At 36.8% G+C, this 18,306-nt stretch overlaps 1 protein-coding gene across 1 annotated transcript in view; it reads right to left on the reverse strand.

Annotated features, from left to right (window-relative positions):
• Positions 1-1,380: 1,380 nt before the first annotated feature.
• The window catches only part of CHSY3 (chondroitin sulfate synthase 3), a 285,379-nt gene continuing 268,453 nt past the window's right edge, over positions 1,381-18,306 (reverse strand). Inside the window, exon 3 of the mRNA XM_008014314.3 lies at positions 1,381-3,781. Coding sequence (XP_008012505.3) covers positions 2,219-3,781 — 1,563 coding nt within the window. The 3' untranslated portion in view covers positions 1,381-2,218. The remainder of the gene's footprint in view (positions 3,782-18,306) is intronic.

Genomic DNA, 18,306 nt, shown 5'->3' on the forward strand with positions numbered 1-18,306 from the left:
ATTTTGAATTGTTGGCCCTGTCAAGATGAGCATTTTAATATCTAAAAATTCCATTAATTATTTTCTAATGAATTTGACATTATTAAGATTACAAGTTATAGTTAAGGATACTGCCATCCTGTCTGTCCTAATATTAAGCAATGATATTTGTTAAGGCTCCCAAAATGTCGTCAGTAAAAGAGGTTGTCAATATGTAAGGAATCCATCACCAAAGCAAATGATATGTGGCCTCATGGCATTCAGTAAAACTAATGGCAAAAATTTACAACAATCACTTAAATCAATTTTGATGCAAATTATTTTTTCATTAAGTAGAAACAGAACATCAAAGTACAGAACAATATGTATAATATACTACATTTTGTGTATAGAGGGTTAAAAAAATAAAATTTGTGCTTCAGAAACTCTAGAAAGACATGCACAAACCACTCACACAGCCCAAACAATGGTCATGTGTGGTCAGGTGACAGATATGGGTGGATGGGGAGTGGGGCCAACAACTTTAGATATTTAAAAATTTTGTTTGATTTTGGAACCATGCAAATGTATTACCTATTTACAAAATAAGACTTTTACAATATGCCTTAACGACACTCCTTTGCATGGATGTTCATTTTCTCTTCTACTTCTTTAACCCAATTATGCTTTTCTAGAAACTGGACACCACTGATCCAGGTCAAAGAAAGAATGATATGTAAAGCTAAATGAGATATTTCCTGATGTGTTTTTAGTAATTATAAAATTGATGTGATATTAATCATTTCCCCAGTGACTTTTGAGAGACCTACCAACCCATATTAAAGGCAAGTTTTGAGTTGTTCTTGGGTTCGCTTGATCCCAAAGCTGAAGAGATTGAGGAAGGAGGTTTCTCCCAGATCGTAAATTATTGAGTAAAGAAATTGCTCGGCCGGGAGCAGTGGCTCAATCCCAGCATTTTGGGAGGCCGAGACGGGCGGATCACGAGGTCAGGAGATCGAGACCATCCTGGCTAACACGGTGAAACCCCGTCTCTACTAAAAAACACGAAAAACTAACCGAGCGAGGTGGTGGGCGCCTGTAGTCCCAGCTACTCGGGAGGCTGAGGCAGGAGAATGGCGTGAACCCGGGAGGCGGAGCTTGCAGTGAGCTGAGATCCGGCCACTGCACTCCAGCCTGGGCGACAGAATGAGACTCCATCTCAAAAAAAAAAAAAAAAAAAAAAAAAAAAAGAAATTGCTCAGTTAATCATCTATGAAGGCTAGGTTTTCCAGGATAATAATACAAACAGCATACCATAATCCCTTGTTAACTTTTCAAGCCTGCTCAGCAAGCATATTTTGGTGAGTATGAACAGAAACGTATCAAGTATGACTAAAAGGAAACAACAAAACCTTGTCGGCATTTTTGAAAAAGAATACTGCTATACCTGTGTTTTATTTTAAATAAACAGGTTCTGTCATATTTTATCTTCTTGCCAGCAAATGAAGGACATTATTTCATAAAGCTTCTAAAATGTACATGAATATTTAATTAAATCATATTTCCTTGAGAAAATAAAGTTCATTCGCATTTATAGCAGACAGTTGTGAGGAGCTCATAATTGTCATAAGACCAGGGTAGCCAGTACCGGTTGCTTGTGGAACAAAACTCCTCAATTTTTAAAACTTTTTTTAAAAAATAAACATACAATCATAGGTGTTCATTTACTTTAAAAATTCTAAAGATGAAGAAAATTATTGTCTATATATTTAAGTCCTTGTATAAATTACAAAACTCAAGTTTATGTTACAGAGTCCCTTCCCCATAGGAAGCATAAAGCACTTTTGTGGTACCTTTCACCAGTAAATATTTGTATCACATTGAATTTGAGAAACCAAATAAAAGTCGATATTGCATCTTTAAGCCCAAAGAGAACATTCTTCTAAGCTGTCTCTTGTGATGAATGAGTTTCAAAAGTCATTTTGATTGCCATGATTTAACTCAATCTCAAATAAAGATATATAAAAGTAATAACACATATTGACTTCAGTAGAAATCTGAAACATCAGTGAACTGCAGACTCTTCTTGCTTGAGGTCAAAAAACACCCTTAGGAAGACAACCAAGAGTAGTTTAAGACCAGGACAACAAAATAAAATTATTACAATAATAACAATAAAAATAACAATAAAATAAAAATAACAACAACCAACAATGAGGTAAACTCCCCTTTAAAAAGGCAAAATGTGTTGCCTGGACTGTCAGGAGAGAGTTCGATTGTACCTGACACCCAAATGTTTTTCTAGCCAGAGTTCAGCCAGTTGCATGGTTGAGGCAAAAGTACTTGCCTTGGATCCTAAGCACATCTTATACTGCTTAGGGTCCAAGTTAGGATCACAATGAACTGGATGGAAAATATGCACCACTCCTACTTCTTGACTTCTAAAGGGCCTTAAGCCAGATAGAATGACTTTATTGTAGAGATCTACATCTTCCAGTCCCCAGCCTTGTATTGAGGTATCAAATCCACCTGCACCTAGAAGATCACTTTTGTAAATACAGGTGATTCCATATCCATAGTCTCTCCAAAATCCAGTCTTTTTTGAGAATACAAAGTAATCATCAGTGGGAGGATTTCCCCCATTTGTTACCTTTGGGTCATACTGGCTAAATATGATGGGATAGTACACCTGTTGTCCCTGAATTGTATTGTCTCTACATCGTTGGAGAAAGTCTCCTCTGAAGATCAAGTCAACATCACAAAATAGCAGCAAAGTGTCATTGTCAAACTGGGCAGAAGCCATTTCAAGACCAAGACCCCTGGAAAACTCTCCCTTCATTGGGATCAGGGTCATTTCTGCTTTGGGGTATTTGTTCTGGTATCCTTTTATCAGCTCAATATGCTTGCTGGAATCTTGGCCAGAATCCCTACTGAAAAGGGTAATGACCAACTTTACATTCTGCTTTGGGATAAGACACATGTTTTCAAAGTTCTCCATGAATCTCAAGAAAATGTCATATCTTCCGATGAGAGGAACGAGAATGTGTATTTTCTTTTCATTGTGCCCTCCCATTTCTTTGGCACCTTGAAAAGAAGATAATATCTTTAAAGAATTAGATATAAAGGAGAATGATTGAGTTTCACTGTTAATACTCTCCACAAGACTGTTGACATCTAGCTCTTCGGTTTCTCTGAAGAAAGGCTTGCTGAACAACTGCTGAAGATAGGCATGACGTCTCACTGGCACAGTCAGTTTCCTTCCCTTGTGTCTTTTGTATAAAAGGAGCAAATCCAAAATGTACTCCACCCCGTGCATGGGGTTAACTCTACGGTAGCCATACTGAATTTCCTTGAAGTCAATGAGCCGTCCTCTGCTCTTGGCATTCTCGTTGATCATCTCCATTACCTGTAGGACAGTGTCATCCAATGCTGTTCTTAAAATGCTACTGAGGCTCTGTCGAGGGGGCTGGTTCTCAGCTGCTGAGTATAGGAGCTTCCCTGTCAGGAACTCCCATTCTATCACTTCATTTCTCTCCCGAGGCTGGAAGTGGTTGAAAGAAGGTATCACTCCCAGCTGCTGGTCCTCTTTGCTCACTTCTGTGTTACTGAGCTTGCTCATCAGGGCACTCTCCCTGTGGAGCTGGATGGTGCGGTAGCGAAGTTCAGAAATTTTGCGGCTGAGCATGTAATTATGCAGCCTGTATTGGTATGCAGGTCTTTTGTTGGGATGAAGTGTTATGGCTGCATGGATTTTGCTATTGTGAAGGTCTTGGATGTAACCCTTCCGATTGTGTTCATAATTTTCATGGAACAGTTGTTGCATCTGAAAAGTAAAATTAAAAAAAATCAGGATTAATTTTAAAAGATTTATTTAAAAAGAAAACCAGCAATAAACTAAAGCATCTAAATGAAAATAGTTAATACATTTTTGGTATCGTATTTCATAACAAAAATGGTTTATAATATTCATATTTTTAAAAATTAAAATAGTTTTATTATTTGTAATTGGTAGATGAAATTCCATGTACTTATCATGTACCACATGTTTTGAAGTGTGTATATATATATACACACACACACACTTCCCACTATATATATATGTATATATATAGTGGGATGAGTAAATCTAGCTAATTGATGTATTCATTACCTCACGTAGTTATTATTGTGGTGAGAACATTTATCATCTATTTTTTTTCAGCATTTTAAAGCATACAATATATTGTTATTAACTATAGTGATCATGTTATTCAAGAGATCACTTGAATTTATTCCTCCTATCTAACTGAAATGTGGTATCATTTGTCAAAAATCTCCCAACCCCTCTCTCCAGCTGACTCAGCCCCTGGTAACCAACATTCCACTCTCTAGTCCTATGAAATCAACTTTTTTACTTCTATATACGAGTGAGAGCATAAATGTCAGGTTCATAGGCTCAAATATTGCAAATGAACCTCTAGCTATACATAAAACAAGAATTGACTATGTCCATAATCCCATAACAGATCATGGAGAAGCAGAGAGTCAGAATGGACACAGCATGAGTCTTCCAAAATAAGGAATTCACCCTAAGAAGGAAAACCAGTGACCTGTTGTTTGGAATGACAGTAAGAGGTTATTTGCCAGGGGAGTCTTAAATTTCATTTAGCATCCTGATATACTATCTTTACAGAGTAAGTTCTTGGTAAGATAAGGTGAAACAGAAACTATACTGATCTACACTCCTGATGTAAAGTATCATATCCAAAATAGACATGCTTGACACCCTTATGAAACAAAAAGGCTTTCTGCTAGTCTAGAACAAATTCACTAGTTCAGGCAGAAACAAAAATGAAAAAAAATATGTAGTTATGAGGACAAAGTTCAAACCGCCAGCTGATTCTTCCTTTTCTGCTAGTCAATTAAGATACCTCCATTATACCCACTCAAGATAAGTGATTATGAAGAAGAAAAAGAAGAAAAAAGATGGGATGAGGAGAAAGAGGTGAAAAGGAAGAAAAAGGCCAGCAGCATCATGAGATGTCTGCAAATATACTGATGAATAAGAAGAAAGAAATACTGCAAACTTAAGAATACTCATCAGAAGCAGGTACAAATTGTACACAAATTTTTTAAAAAAGCCTCTTCAAAAAATAACTCAATTAATAGACAAGTAAGCTTAAAAAAGATAAAAACTAAACTGGCAGAGCTAAAGAAAAAAGGGAGAAAAAAATAAAATCATTGATAGACATATTGCAAGAAGCATAAAAAGAGATTTGTGAAAAACGTAGGAAGAAGAGACTTGAAAAAATTTAGCAAAGTAATAGAAATATAAAATAGAGCTTACAGTTTGGAGAAAGGGTGGTCTTTTAAGTAATTAGTGCCAGATCACTTGGATATTCATATAAGGGAAAAAAGTAAAAACTGATCTCCTACATCCTACAATGGATGACCTGTCGATGTAAATATAAAGGTTTATTTTAGAAAAAGGCTTTAAAAAGTTTCTAAAACTTACATGAAAATATCTGCATGACTTTAGGGTAGGTGAAGATTTTGTAAATAGGGCATAAGGCACTAACCATTAAAACAGACTAATACCTTGCATTATGTTAAAATTAAGAACTTTGTTCTTTAAAAACACCATTAGGAAAATTAAAAAGGGCAATTACAGAGCTGGAGGAAAAAATTTCAATAGATTTTATGAAAAAGAACCAGTTCGCAGAATAAATAATAAACTTGTACAAATAAGGAAAAAAGGAAGGACAAGTCTAACAGAAAAATGGGAAAGAAAACTTGAAAGAGTACTTCACAAAAGAGTATGCAAATACTCAACAGACATATAAAAACATCCTCTACTTTATTCATCATCAAGGTAAAGCAACTTAAAATGACAATGGGATAACATGATGGATCCACAAAAAAATGGCTAAAGCTAAACAGATAGATAATACCATGCATTGTCAAGGCACTGGAAGGTTTGGAACTCTCTTACACTGCTAGTGAGAATGTAACTTGGTTCTATCACTGAGAAAACGCATATCAACTAAAATGAACGTACATATTCCCTATGACTCAGTAGTTCTCTCTTAGATATATGCCCAATAGAAATACATATATAAATACATACATACACCTACATATATATAGAAGAATTTTTATAGCTGCATTATTCATACTCCAAAACTGAAAATAACCTAAATTTACATCAAGAACAGAATAAATGTAGTATATTCATGTAATGAAAAACAATACATCAATTAAATACTTGAAATACTACTCACAACATGGATGAATCTCACAAACAAATGAAAGAAGCCATATAACAAAATAATACACTTTGTATGATTCCATGTATGTGAAAATCAGAAACAGGTAAGCTAACCTATATGGTTTGCTGTTGGAATAATGATCAAGAATCAAGAAGAGGTTTTGTAGTTCTCCTTGAAGAGGTCCTTCATATCCCTTGTTAGTTGGATTCCTAGGTATTTTATTCTCTTTGAAGCAATTGTAAATGGGAGTTTACTCATTATTTCGCTCTCTGTTTGTCTGTTATTGATGTATAAGAAAGCTTGTGATTTTTGCACATTGATTTTGTATGCTGAGACTTTGCTGAAGTTGCTTATCAGCTTAAGGAGATTTTGGGTTAAGAGAATGGGGTTTTCTAAATATACAATCATGTCATCTGCAAACGGGTTTTCTAAATATACAATCATGTCATCTGCAAACAGGGACAATTTCACTTCCTCTTCTCTAATTGAATACCCTTTATTGCTTTCTCCTGCCTGATTGCCATGGCCAGGACTTCCAACATTATGTTGAACTGGAGGGGTGAGAGAGGGAATCCCTGTCTTGTGCCAGTTTTCAAAGGGAATGTTTCCTGTTTTTGCCCATTAAGTATGATATTGGCTGTGAAGCACTTCACGTCTAAAACACCAAAAGAAATGGCAACGAAAGCCAAAATTGACAAATGGAATCTAATTAAACTAAAGAGCTTCTGCATAGCAAGAGAAACTGCCATCAGAGTGAACAGGCAACCTACAGAAGAGGAGAAAAATTTTGCAATCTACTCATCTGACAAAGGGCTAATATCCAGAATCTACAAAGAACTCAAACAAATTTACAAGAAAAAAAAAACATCAAAAAGTGGGTGAAGAATATGAACAGACACTTCTCAAAAGAAAACACTTATGCAGCCAACAGACACATGAAAAAATGCTCATCGTCACTGACCATCAGAGAAACGCAAATCAAAACCACAATGAGATACCATCTCACACCAGTTAGAATGGTGATCATTAAAAAGTCAGGAAGCAACAGGTGCTGGAGAGGATGTGGAGAAATAAGAACACTTTTACACTGTTGGTGGGACTGTAAACTAGTTCAACCACTGTGGAAGACAGTGTGGCAATTCCTCAAGGATCTAGAACTACAAATACCATTTGACCCAGTCATCCCATTACTGGGTATATACCCAAAGGATTATAAATCATGCTGCTATAAAGACACATGCACACGTACGTTTATTGTGGTACTATTCACAATAGCAAAGACTTGGAACCAACCCAAATGCCCATCAATGATAGACTGGATAAAGAAAACATCACACATATACACCATAGAATACTATGCAGCCATAAAAAAGGGTGAGTTCATGTCCTTTGTAGGGACATGGATGAAGCTGGAAACCACCATTCTCAGCAAACTATCTCAAGGACAAAAAACGAAGTACCACATGTTCTCACTCATAGGTGGGAATTGAACAATGAGAACACTTGGACACAGGAAGGGGAACATCACACACTGAGACCTGTCATGGGGTAGGGGTAGGGGGGAGGGATAGCATTAGGAGATATACCTAATGTAAATGATGAGTTAATGGGTACAGCACACCAACATGGCACATGTATACATATGTAACAAACCTGCACATTGTGCACATATACCCTAGCACTTAAAAGTATAATGAAAAAGAAAAAAAGAAATGTCAGAACTATATACATAAAAATAAATCCACAGCAGTCCGGGAAATCTAAAAAAAAAAACAAACAAAAAAAAAAACAAGAGAGAGAGGGAAGCTTCTGGAGTAGTGCTGGTAATGTTCTTTTATTTATCCAGGTAGTGGTCATATGTGTACATTTAAGGTGTGAACACTCACTGAACTGCTGCTTAAGATATACTTATCTGCTATACTCCAATTAATGAAGGATTTATTTTGAAAGTATGCATATATATGTATGTTCATAAATGTGTGTGGATATGTGGGCCTGGAGAGAGAGACAGAGAGACAGAAAAAGGGAGAAAGAGAGAGAGACAGAGAGAGAGAGACACACACACACACACACACACAGAGAGAGAGAGAGAGAGAGAGAGAGAGAGAGAGAGAGAGAGAGAGAGAAGATACCAGAGAGATTTTCCCAGAGAAGGTGGCTTAAAAGGGAGATGACTAATACCATGGCAGATTCTTTACCCACGGTATTTCACCTGATTCATTTTCTAAACTTGGACAAATTTTTACTAACAGATAAACAAACATCATTTGCCTTTGAAGAATGTAACAGTAGATACTTTGAGAAAGATTTTGGACTTGATTTAAGATGCAGTAGCTTGGTTGCATACAATTTTTTTTATTTTCTGAAAACACATGACAACTTTTATATGAAACTTTTGATCAATGTTAAATCAAATTATACCCATAATTTGCAGTGGGCTATATATCTCAATTTGTGTAGTATTAATGTGTTTTAGCTAAAATTGCTTCAATATTTTACACTATGTAACATCCCAAGGATTTTTTTCTTTCTATGTAGGAAGGTAAAACAAATTCTGATCATGTATAAATTACTAATTATACCATCTCTAAAGAATATTGGCTCTCTGAAACTAGTCTTTCTTAGGACATGCTTTACATTACTAAGAAAAGGAGAAATGCTAAAATAAATTTTAAAAATTGCTCAGGAGTGAGCTGTTAAATTGCAGGCTTGTCCAGCTCCTTTAGTGATATTGAAGTGATTAATCCCGCACAATTTGATAAAAATGACATTATGTTATAAAATAAATAATATTTTAGTATTGAAATGTCTAAGTAACTTACATCATCATTTCTGCTGTCTATATGGTGCTTATGTTGCCAACATATCCCTTTGCATAAATATCATAAGTGAGGAAAGACAGTGGTAGGGATGATTTTTTTTTGTTTGAGATGGAGTCTCGCTCTGTCACCCAGGCTGGAGTACATTGGTGCCATCTCGGCTCACTGCAAGCTCCACCTCCCGGGTTCACGCCATTCTCCTGCCTCAGCCTCCCTAGTAGCTGGGACTACAGGCGCCCGCCACCATGCCTGGCTAATTTTTTGTATTTGTAGTAGAGACGGGGTTTCACCGTGTTAGCCAGGATGGTCTCGATCTGCTGACCTCGTGATCCGCCCGCCTTGGCCTCCCAAAGTGCTGGGATTACAGGTGCGAGCCACTGCGTCCGGCCGGGACAATCTTTAAAAGCAGTGCATTCATACATACTCTAGGTAGAAATGATGAGTGTATCCTGAATTTATGTTATTTGCCATTAAGAATCATAGAGCATATCCTAATTTGCTATAGAGGGATGTCCAATTTATACAAGATAAAAGGGAGAATGTTTAAAAGCTTGGCTATGGAATCAGGGTATGGATTTGAATACTTGCCTCACCATTTCTAAGCCTCCAGTCTAAATCTCAGTCTCCTTGTCTATAAAATGGGAAAATGTCAAATATCTCAAAGGAGATTGAAGCATTATTAAATTTAAAAAACTATATAAAGTGCTTAGCATTGTGTCTGGCGAATAGAATGCACTCAATAAATGACAGCTGTGTGTAAATAGCACTTTAACAAACCTCCTTCTGAGATTGTGCTTTTTAGCTAGGAGTCTTCAGAGAATGAGATTCATACCCTTTAGTTCACTTAATTCATCTTTGTTCATTTATGGAAATGCATGGGAATAATTATAAATTTGGCCACATACTCAGTATTTCAATGCATCTAGCATGCCATTTAGGTGCCTTACTATGAGAAACACAAATTATTGTGGGGATTTCAGAAAACTACAATTCATGGAAACAGAATTATTCAACCAAGTGTCTACTGAGAGTGATGAGAATAAAATTAAAACTAGAATTCTCATGATTTTCAGTTTTGCTATAGATCGTGATACATTTTGAATGTAGCAAAATTGTTCTAAGAAAAAAGTGTGTAAAATTTATTTTAAAAATTATATTAATTTGCTTGAAATAATTAAGAACCTCTAGTTTAAGCTGGCTTCATTTCCTTTAAAGAATTATCAGTTGATTTCATGGGACCTCCAGAACATTACACTGCAAAGAAAAATCATTTCACAACAACAAAATCACAGCAGCAATGAATACCAGTGTGTCCCAACTGACCCCAGTGCTTTAAGTGTATCACACATGATCTCACCCTCTGAGAAAGATTATCTGAGAGGCTCCAGGAAAATCTTCTATAAAAAACCTAACAGAAGAAGAATAAATGCCAAGAGGCAGTTGTATGTTGAATTATTTAGTCTTCTACCGTATTAAACTTTCATTACCCTTCTTAGAATTATTAATAATGAAAAGATAGCATAGGTCATTTCTGAAATGAGCATAGCTATATAAATGAGAAACTTTTTTGTTTGTTTGTTTGGTTTTCTTGAGATGGGCTCTCACTCTGTCGCCCAGGCTGGAATGCAGTGGCCTGATCTCTGCTCATTGCAGTGCTCCTGGGCTCAAGCAATCCTCCCACCTCAGCCTCCTGAGTAGCATGCCACTGCACCCGGCTAATTTTTCAATTTTTTTTTGTAGAGTTGGGTCTCACTATGTTGCCTAGGCTGGTCTTGGACTTCTTGGCTCAAGTCATCCTCCCACCTCAGCCTCCCAAGGTCTGGGATTACAGGCATGAGGCACCATGCCCAGTCTTAAATGAGAAACTTCAAAATCTTAAAAAGAAACAAAAACAAAAACAAAACAGTTAGGAGTTGATTACTAACAGGCACAAGGTAACTTTCGGAGCAATGGAAAGTTTGTAAAACTAGATTGTGGTAATGATTGTGTAACTGTATAAACTTATCAAATATCAGTAAAATGTAGTACATATGAAGAGAAAATTTTGTGGAATGTAAATTATACATTGATGAGGCTATTTAGAAAACAATAGGGAATGCTAAAAATAAAATACCGCTAACTCTAGCTTTAAAAACAAAGAGATGGAATAATACATAGTCACCAAAATACCTTTAGTCACCAAAATATTTTTGGAATTTCCAAAAGCTTCTGAGGTTGGGCAGGATCATTTGGAAATAGGTGGAAATAAGAGGCTAAGTAGATCAATGTCAGTGCCCAAAGGGTTCAAGGATAGTAGATCTCAGAAAGTACCAAGAAAATACACTGTCTGAAAATGTAGGCCTAAAACGTACTCTACATTTACAACTCCAAGTTCAGGAACTCAGGTGAGCTGGGCAGGCAAAATAAACCCTGATGGCAACATTTGGTTTCAGAGAAGTAGAAAAGACAGAGGTACAGAAAGAATTAAACACTTAAACCCTAGCTTCATGAAGCAGGTTTAATCTGAAGCAGCAGAGAAAATCTATGTCTTTTCTTTGTGGAAATCAGCAAGCCAAGAATTATAGCAAACACTCCTACCAAAATAAATCTATGGTGAATAGCTTGTCCAGGAATAATGCAGTTTTTTTCAGAGATGAGTCATTTATCTAAAAAAGAAAAACAGTGTAACACTGACACGAAGTATCAAAAAAAATTAGATGAAAAACTACCACTGCCTTTTCCCCCCAGAAAAAAAGCCACGAAATTGAGAAAAACATTAGGCACCTGTTTTTGAAAATGTATGAAGCATCTGCCTCTATCTTCATAAGCAACAAAGCAGAAATATAAGATCTCAGGGGTGTGATGCTAAGATGAAATGTCAGCTCAAAGAACAAAGAAATAAAGAAATAATTAAAAAATAAAGTCTATCACAGGCATGAAAATAAAATCAGAAAAAAACAGACACTGTGGAAAGCTATTATTAAGGGATAGAAGGGCAGAAATTAGGAAAACTAAGGAAAATGAAATAGAAATAAAGAGTTAATGACAGTTGAAAGAGAAATCATACTGATAGGAGGGTAGGCTAAGAAAAGCCAAAAACATACTTAGAGTGACTGAAAAAAAAAAAAATAAAACAGAAGACATAAAGATACAATTTAAGAAACTGTTATTAAAATAAAAGGAGTATCGTATCTACATTAAATGTACGTCTTACAGTGTGTACCAGATAAAATCAACCCGGAATGTTCAATAAAAGAACAAAATCCTTTGGAAGGTAGATAAAAAGTTCAAGTCGACTTCTGAATAAAAGTGGTAGATTTAACAGTAATTTCCACATTTACTATTTATTGAATTCAATGAGGACAGTAATAAAGTGATTCTTTAAAGGTATACACAAAAACATAGGGAATAAAAGAAGGGCAGGACACTATAATTGTGGAAGTTGACTGCACACAGATAAGTGGTAATAGATTTAGCAAAGTGTAGAAAACTGAATTGTAGACTTGCAATGGGGTAAAGCCAAGAATAAACTTGAACTGAATGTTAGAAACCCTTATTGGAACCTCCAGAAATAGGAGCAAAATTTTGTAGAGTGAAAATAATCAGTCAGATTGTGCAGCCAGACAACTGACCCTCTCTGAGCAAAAAAGTAATATTAACCAACTTAATATTCATTTTCCATCATCTCTGAATTAAGCGATATCCTTGTCACTGTTGACAAAACCAAGTCACTTTTTCAAAGTTTCTCATCAGATTTTCAACCCTTATGCTCAATCTTGAGCAGTTTATAAGGATAGAAGCCATCCCTACAGAAATTAAGAATATGGCCAGGCGCGGTGGCTCGCGCCTGTAATCCCAGCACTTTGGGAGTCCGAGACGGGCGGATCACGAGGTCAGGAGATCGAGACCATCCTGGCTAACACGGTGAAACCCCGCCTCTACTAAAAAATACAAAACACTAGCCGGGCGAGGTGGCGGGCGCCTGTAGTCCCAGCTACTCGGGAGGCTGAGGCAGGAGAATGGCGGGAACCCGGGAGGCGGAGCTTGCAGTGAGCTGAGATTCGGCCACTGCACTCCAGCCTGGGCCACAGAGCCAGACTCCATCTCAAAAAAAAAAAAAAAAGAAATTAAGAATATTCAGGTAGAAGAAAACCAAAAAAAGTATATTGAATTACTATCTTCAGAAAAGTGAGGGAAGATAGTAAGAACATTAAACCAGACCACGGCCGGGCGTGGTGGCTCACGCCTGTAATCCCAGCACCTTGGGAGGCCCAGAAGGGTGGATCACGAGGTCAGGAGATCGAGACCATCTTGGCTAACACCGTGAAATCCCCTCTCTACTAAAAAATACAAAAAACTTGCCGGGTGAGGTGGCAGGCGCCTGTAGTCCTAGCTATTAGGGAGGCTGAGGCGGGAGAATGGCGTGAACCCGGGAGGCGGAGCTTGCAGTGAGCTGAGATCGCGCCATTCACTCCAGCCTGGGTGACAGAGCAAGACTCTGTCTCAAAAAAAACAAAAACCAAACAAACAAAAAAAAAACAAAACAAAAGACCACAAGTATATCCATATTTATCCATGTTTATATGTTTTATTATATCTATCCACACATAATCACACATATCAAGTACACATGTAGAAAACCCAAAACATAAAATGCATCAAGATTAAAATATAACAAATTTCAAAATGCAAAACAAGAGTTGGAAAATAAAGGTGATAAAATCTCCTAGAAAGTTAAGCAAAAAGACAAAAACTGAAAAATACGTGGGAAAAGTTTTAAGAATTACAGGAACAGTTCAGGAGATACAATATCCAAATAACAGTAGTTCCAGAATGAGTGAGCAGAGAAACAGAGAGGAAAAGCTATCAACAAAATAATTCAAGAAAATTTCCACAAAATGCAACAGATAAAGGGCTTGAGTTTCCAAATTCAAAGGGCTTATTCTATAAAAGCTAAATCCGATGATATTAGACCCATATGAAGCATACCCCTGTGAAATTTTAGAGCCTTGAGGCAGAGGATATGTTAGATGCCTCCTGGGAGGATAATGATAAAAGGCTCAAAAAGCAGTATGTCTATAGACTTCTCAATGAAAACTGGAAGTACAAAAAGTAATGAAATAGTCATTTCAAAATATGATGAAAATGGCTTCAAACCAGAATTCTATAGCTAAACAAGACATCAATGAAGTGTTAGGAGAAAATAAGGTCATTGCTGTACCTCAAAGAACTATCTTTCAAGCTCATTTCTCAGAGAACTATTAATAGCTTTGTTATTCCCAAGCAGAGAGGAAATCAGGAAAGAGAAGACATGGTGCAAACGGGAACATAAAGGGCAACCAACAGATATTCCAGCAGGTCAGAAGGCAAAAGGAAGGGATTGTTCAGAAAATGAAATTGATAGAAAACCCAGTGAATCTGGAGAAGCAGTTAGTAAAGAATATAAAAAATGAATATATATATACACACACACATATACACACTCTATACATACTCATATATATGTATGAAAAATTATTATGTGCCCCATATGAAGTATAGGGAGTCAAGGACAGGATACACATATGTGATTGTGTAACTTAGTTAACTTAATAAAGTTAACTGAGTCAATAGCAAATGACTAAAACTGGAAAATGAAGAAAAAACACAAGGAAGTTATTAGAGATGTCATAATCAAAATAACAAGTATTTTAATTCAATCTTTTTTTATACTTTAAGTTCTGGGATACATGTGCAGATACATGTTACATAGGTATACAGGTGCCATGGTGGTTTGCTGCACTCATCAACCTGTCACCTACATTAGGTATTTATCGTAATGCTATCCCACCTCTAGCACCCCACTCCTCGACAGGCCCTGGTGTGTGATGTTCCCCTCCCTGTGTCCATGTGTTCTCATTGTTCAACTCCCACTATGAGTGAGAACATGCGGTGTTTGGTTTTCTGTTCCTGTGTCAGTTTGCTGAAAATGATAGATTCCAGCTTCATCCATGTCCCTGCAAAGGACATGAACTCATTCTTTTTTATGACTGCATAGTATTCCATGGTGTATGTGTGACATTTTCTTTATCCAGTCTATCATTGATGGGCATTTGGGTTGGTTCCAAGTCTCTGCTACTGTGAATAGCACTGCAATAAACATATGTGTGCATGTGTCTTTATAGTAGAATGATTTAAAATCCTTTGGGTATATACCCAGTAATGGGAATGCTGGGTCAAATGGTTCTAGAACCTTGTAGATTTGCCACACTGTCTTCCACAATGGTTGAACTAATTTACACTCCCACCAATAGTGTAAAAGCATTACTATTTCTCCACATCCTCTCCAGAATCTGTTGTTTCCTGACTTTTTATTGATCACCATTCTAACTTGCGTGAGATGATACCTCATTGTGGTTTTGATTTGCATTTTTCTAATGACCAGTGACTAGGGGCTTTTTTTCATGTTTGTTGGCTGCATAAATGTCTTCTTTTAAGAAGTGTCTGTTCACATCCTTCACCCACTTTTTGATAGGGCATTTGTTTTTTTCCTGTAAATTTGTTTAAGTTCCTTACAGATTCTGGATATTAGCCCTTTGTCAGATGGACAGATTGCAAAAATTTTCTCCCATTCTGTAGGTTGTCCATTCACTCTGATGACAGTTTCTTTTATTGTGCAGAAACTCTTTAGTTTAATTAGATCCCATTTGTCAATTTTGGCTTTTGTTGCCATTGCTTTTGGTGTTTAATCATGAAGTCTTTTCCTATGCCTATGTCCTGAATGGTATGGCCTAGGTTTTCTTCTAGGGTTTCTATGGTTTTAGGTCTTACATTTAAATCTTTAATCCATCTTGAGTTAATTTATAAGGTGTAAGGAAGGGGTCCAGTTTCAGTATTCTGCATATGGCTAGCCAGTTTTCTCAACACCATTTATTAATAGGAAATTCTTTCCCCATTGCCTGTTTTTGTCAGGTTTGTCAAAGATCAGACGGTTGTAGATGTGTGGCATTGTTTCTCAGGCTTCTATTCTGTTTCATTGGTCTACATATGTGTTTTGGTGCCAGTACCATACTGTTTGGGTTACTGTAGCCTTGTAGTATAGTTTGAAGTCAGGTGGCATGATGCCTCCAGTTTTGTTCTTTTTGCTTAGAATTTTCTTGGCTACACAGGCTGTGTTTTGGTTCCATATGAAATTTAACGTAGTTTTTTCTAATTCTGTGAAGAAAGTCAATGGTAGCTTGACGTGAATAGCATTGAGTCTATAAATTACTTTTGGCAGTGTGACTATTTTCACCATATTGATTCTTCTTATCCATGAGCATGGAATGTTTTTCCATTTGTTTGTGCCCTCTCTTATTTCCTTGAGCAGTGGTTTGTAGTTCTCCTTGAAGAGGTCCTTCACATCCTCTGTAAGTTTTATTCCTGGGTATTTTATTCTCTTTGTAGCATTTGTGAATGGGGGTTTACTGATGATTTGGTTCTCTATTATTGGTGTATAGAAATGCTTGTGATTTTTGCACATTGATTTTTGTATCCTGAGACTTTGCTGAAGGGCATTACATATTGGTAATGGGATCACTGAAACAAGAAGAGCTAACTACCTGAAATATATACGCACCCAATACAGGAGCACCCAGATTCATAAAGCAAGTTCTTAGAGACCTACAAAGAGACTTAGATTCCCATACAATAATAGTGGGAGACTTAACACCCCACTGTCAATATTAGACAGATCAATGAGACAGAAAATTAACAAGCGTATTCAGGACTTGAACTCAGCTCTGGACCAAGCGGACCTAATAGACATATACGGAACACTCCACCCCAGATGAACAGAATATACATTCTTCTCAGCACCACATTGCACTTATTCTAAAATTGACCACATAATTGGAAGTAAAACACTCCTCAGCCAAAGCAAAAGAACTGAAATCATAACAGTCTCTCAGACTACAGTGCAATCAAATTAGAGCTCGGGGTTAAGACACTCACTCAGACTGCACAACTACACGGAAGCTGATAAGCAAAGTCATCAATCTTTTTAAAATTTTTTCTCCTAAATGACTATTGGGTAAATAGCAGAATTAAGACAGAAACAAATAAGTTCTTTGAAACCAAAGAGAACAAAGGCCCAACATACCAGAATCTCTGGGACACAGCTATAGCAGTGTTAAATGTATAGCATTCAATGCCGATAGGAGAAAGCAGGAAAGATCTAAAATCTACACCTTAATGTCACAATGAAAAGAACTAGAGAGGCAAGAACAAACAAATTCAAAAGCTAGCAGAAGACAAGAAATAACTAAGATCAGAACGGAACTGAAGGCTACGGAGGCACAAAAAGCCCTTCAAAAAATCAATGAATCCAGGAGCTGGTTTTTTGAAAAGATGAACAAAATAGATAGACAGCTAACAAGACTAATAAAGAAGAAAAGAGAGAAGAATCAAATAGATGCAATTAAAAAATGATAAAGGGGATATCACCACTGATCCCACAGAAATACAAACTACCATCAGAGAATACTATAAACACCTCTATGCAAATAAACTGGAAACTCTAGAAGAAAAGGATAAATTCCTGGACACATGCACCTTCCCAAGACTAAACCAGGAAGAAGTCGAATCCCTGAATAGACCAATAACAAGTTCTAAAATTGAGGCAGTAATTAATAGCCTACCAACCTAAAAAAACCCAGGACCGACAGATTCACAACTGAATTCTGCCAGAGGTACAAAGAGGAGCTGGTACCATTCCTTCTGAAACAATTCCAAACACTTGAAATGGAGGGACTCCTCCCTAACTCATTTTATGAGGCCAGCATCGTCCTGATACCAAAGCCTGGCAGACACAACAAAAAAAGAAAATTTCAGGCCAATATCCCTGATGAACATTGATGTGAAAATCCTCAATAAAATACTGACAAACCAAATCCAGCAGCACATCAAAAGGCTTATCCACTATGATCAAGTCAGCTTCATCCCTGGGATGCAAGGCTGGTTCAACATATGCAAATCAATAAATGTAACCAATCACGTAAACAGAACTGATGACAAAAACCACAGGATTATCTCAACGGATGCAGAAAAGACCTCTGATAAAATTCAACCCCCCTTCATGCTAAAAACTCTCAATAAACTACGTATTGATGGAACGTATCTCAAAATAATAAGTTATTTATGACAAACTCACAGCTAGTATCATACTGAATGGGCAAAAGTTGGAAGCATTCTCTTTGAAAACTGGCACAAGGATGCCCTCTCTCACCACTCCTATTCAACATAGTATTGGAAGTTATGACCAGGGCAATCAGGCAAAACAAAGA

Source organism: Chlorocebus sabaeus, chromosome 23 (assembly GCF_047675955.1).
Source record: "Chlorocebus sabaeus isolate Y175 chromosome 23, mChlSab1.0.hap1, whole genome shotgun sequence".
NCBI classification, from domain to species: Eukaryota; Metazoa; Chordata; class Mammalia; order Primates; family Cercopithecidae; genus Chlorocebus; species Chlorocebus sabaeus.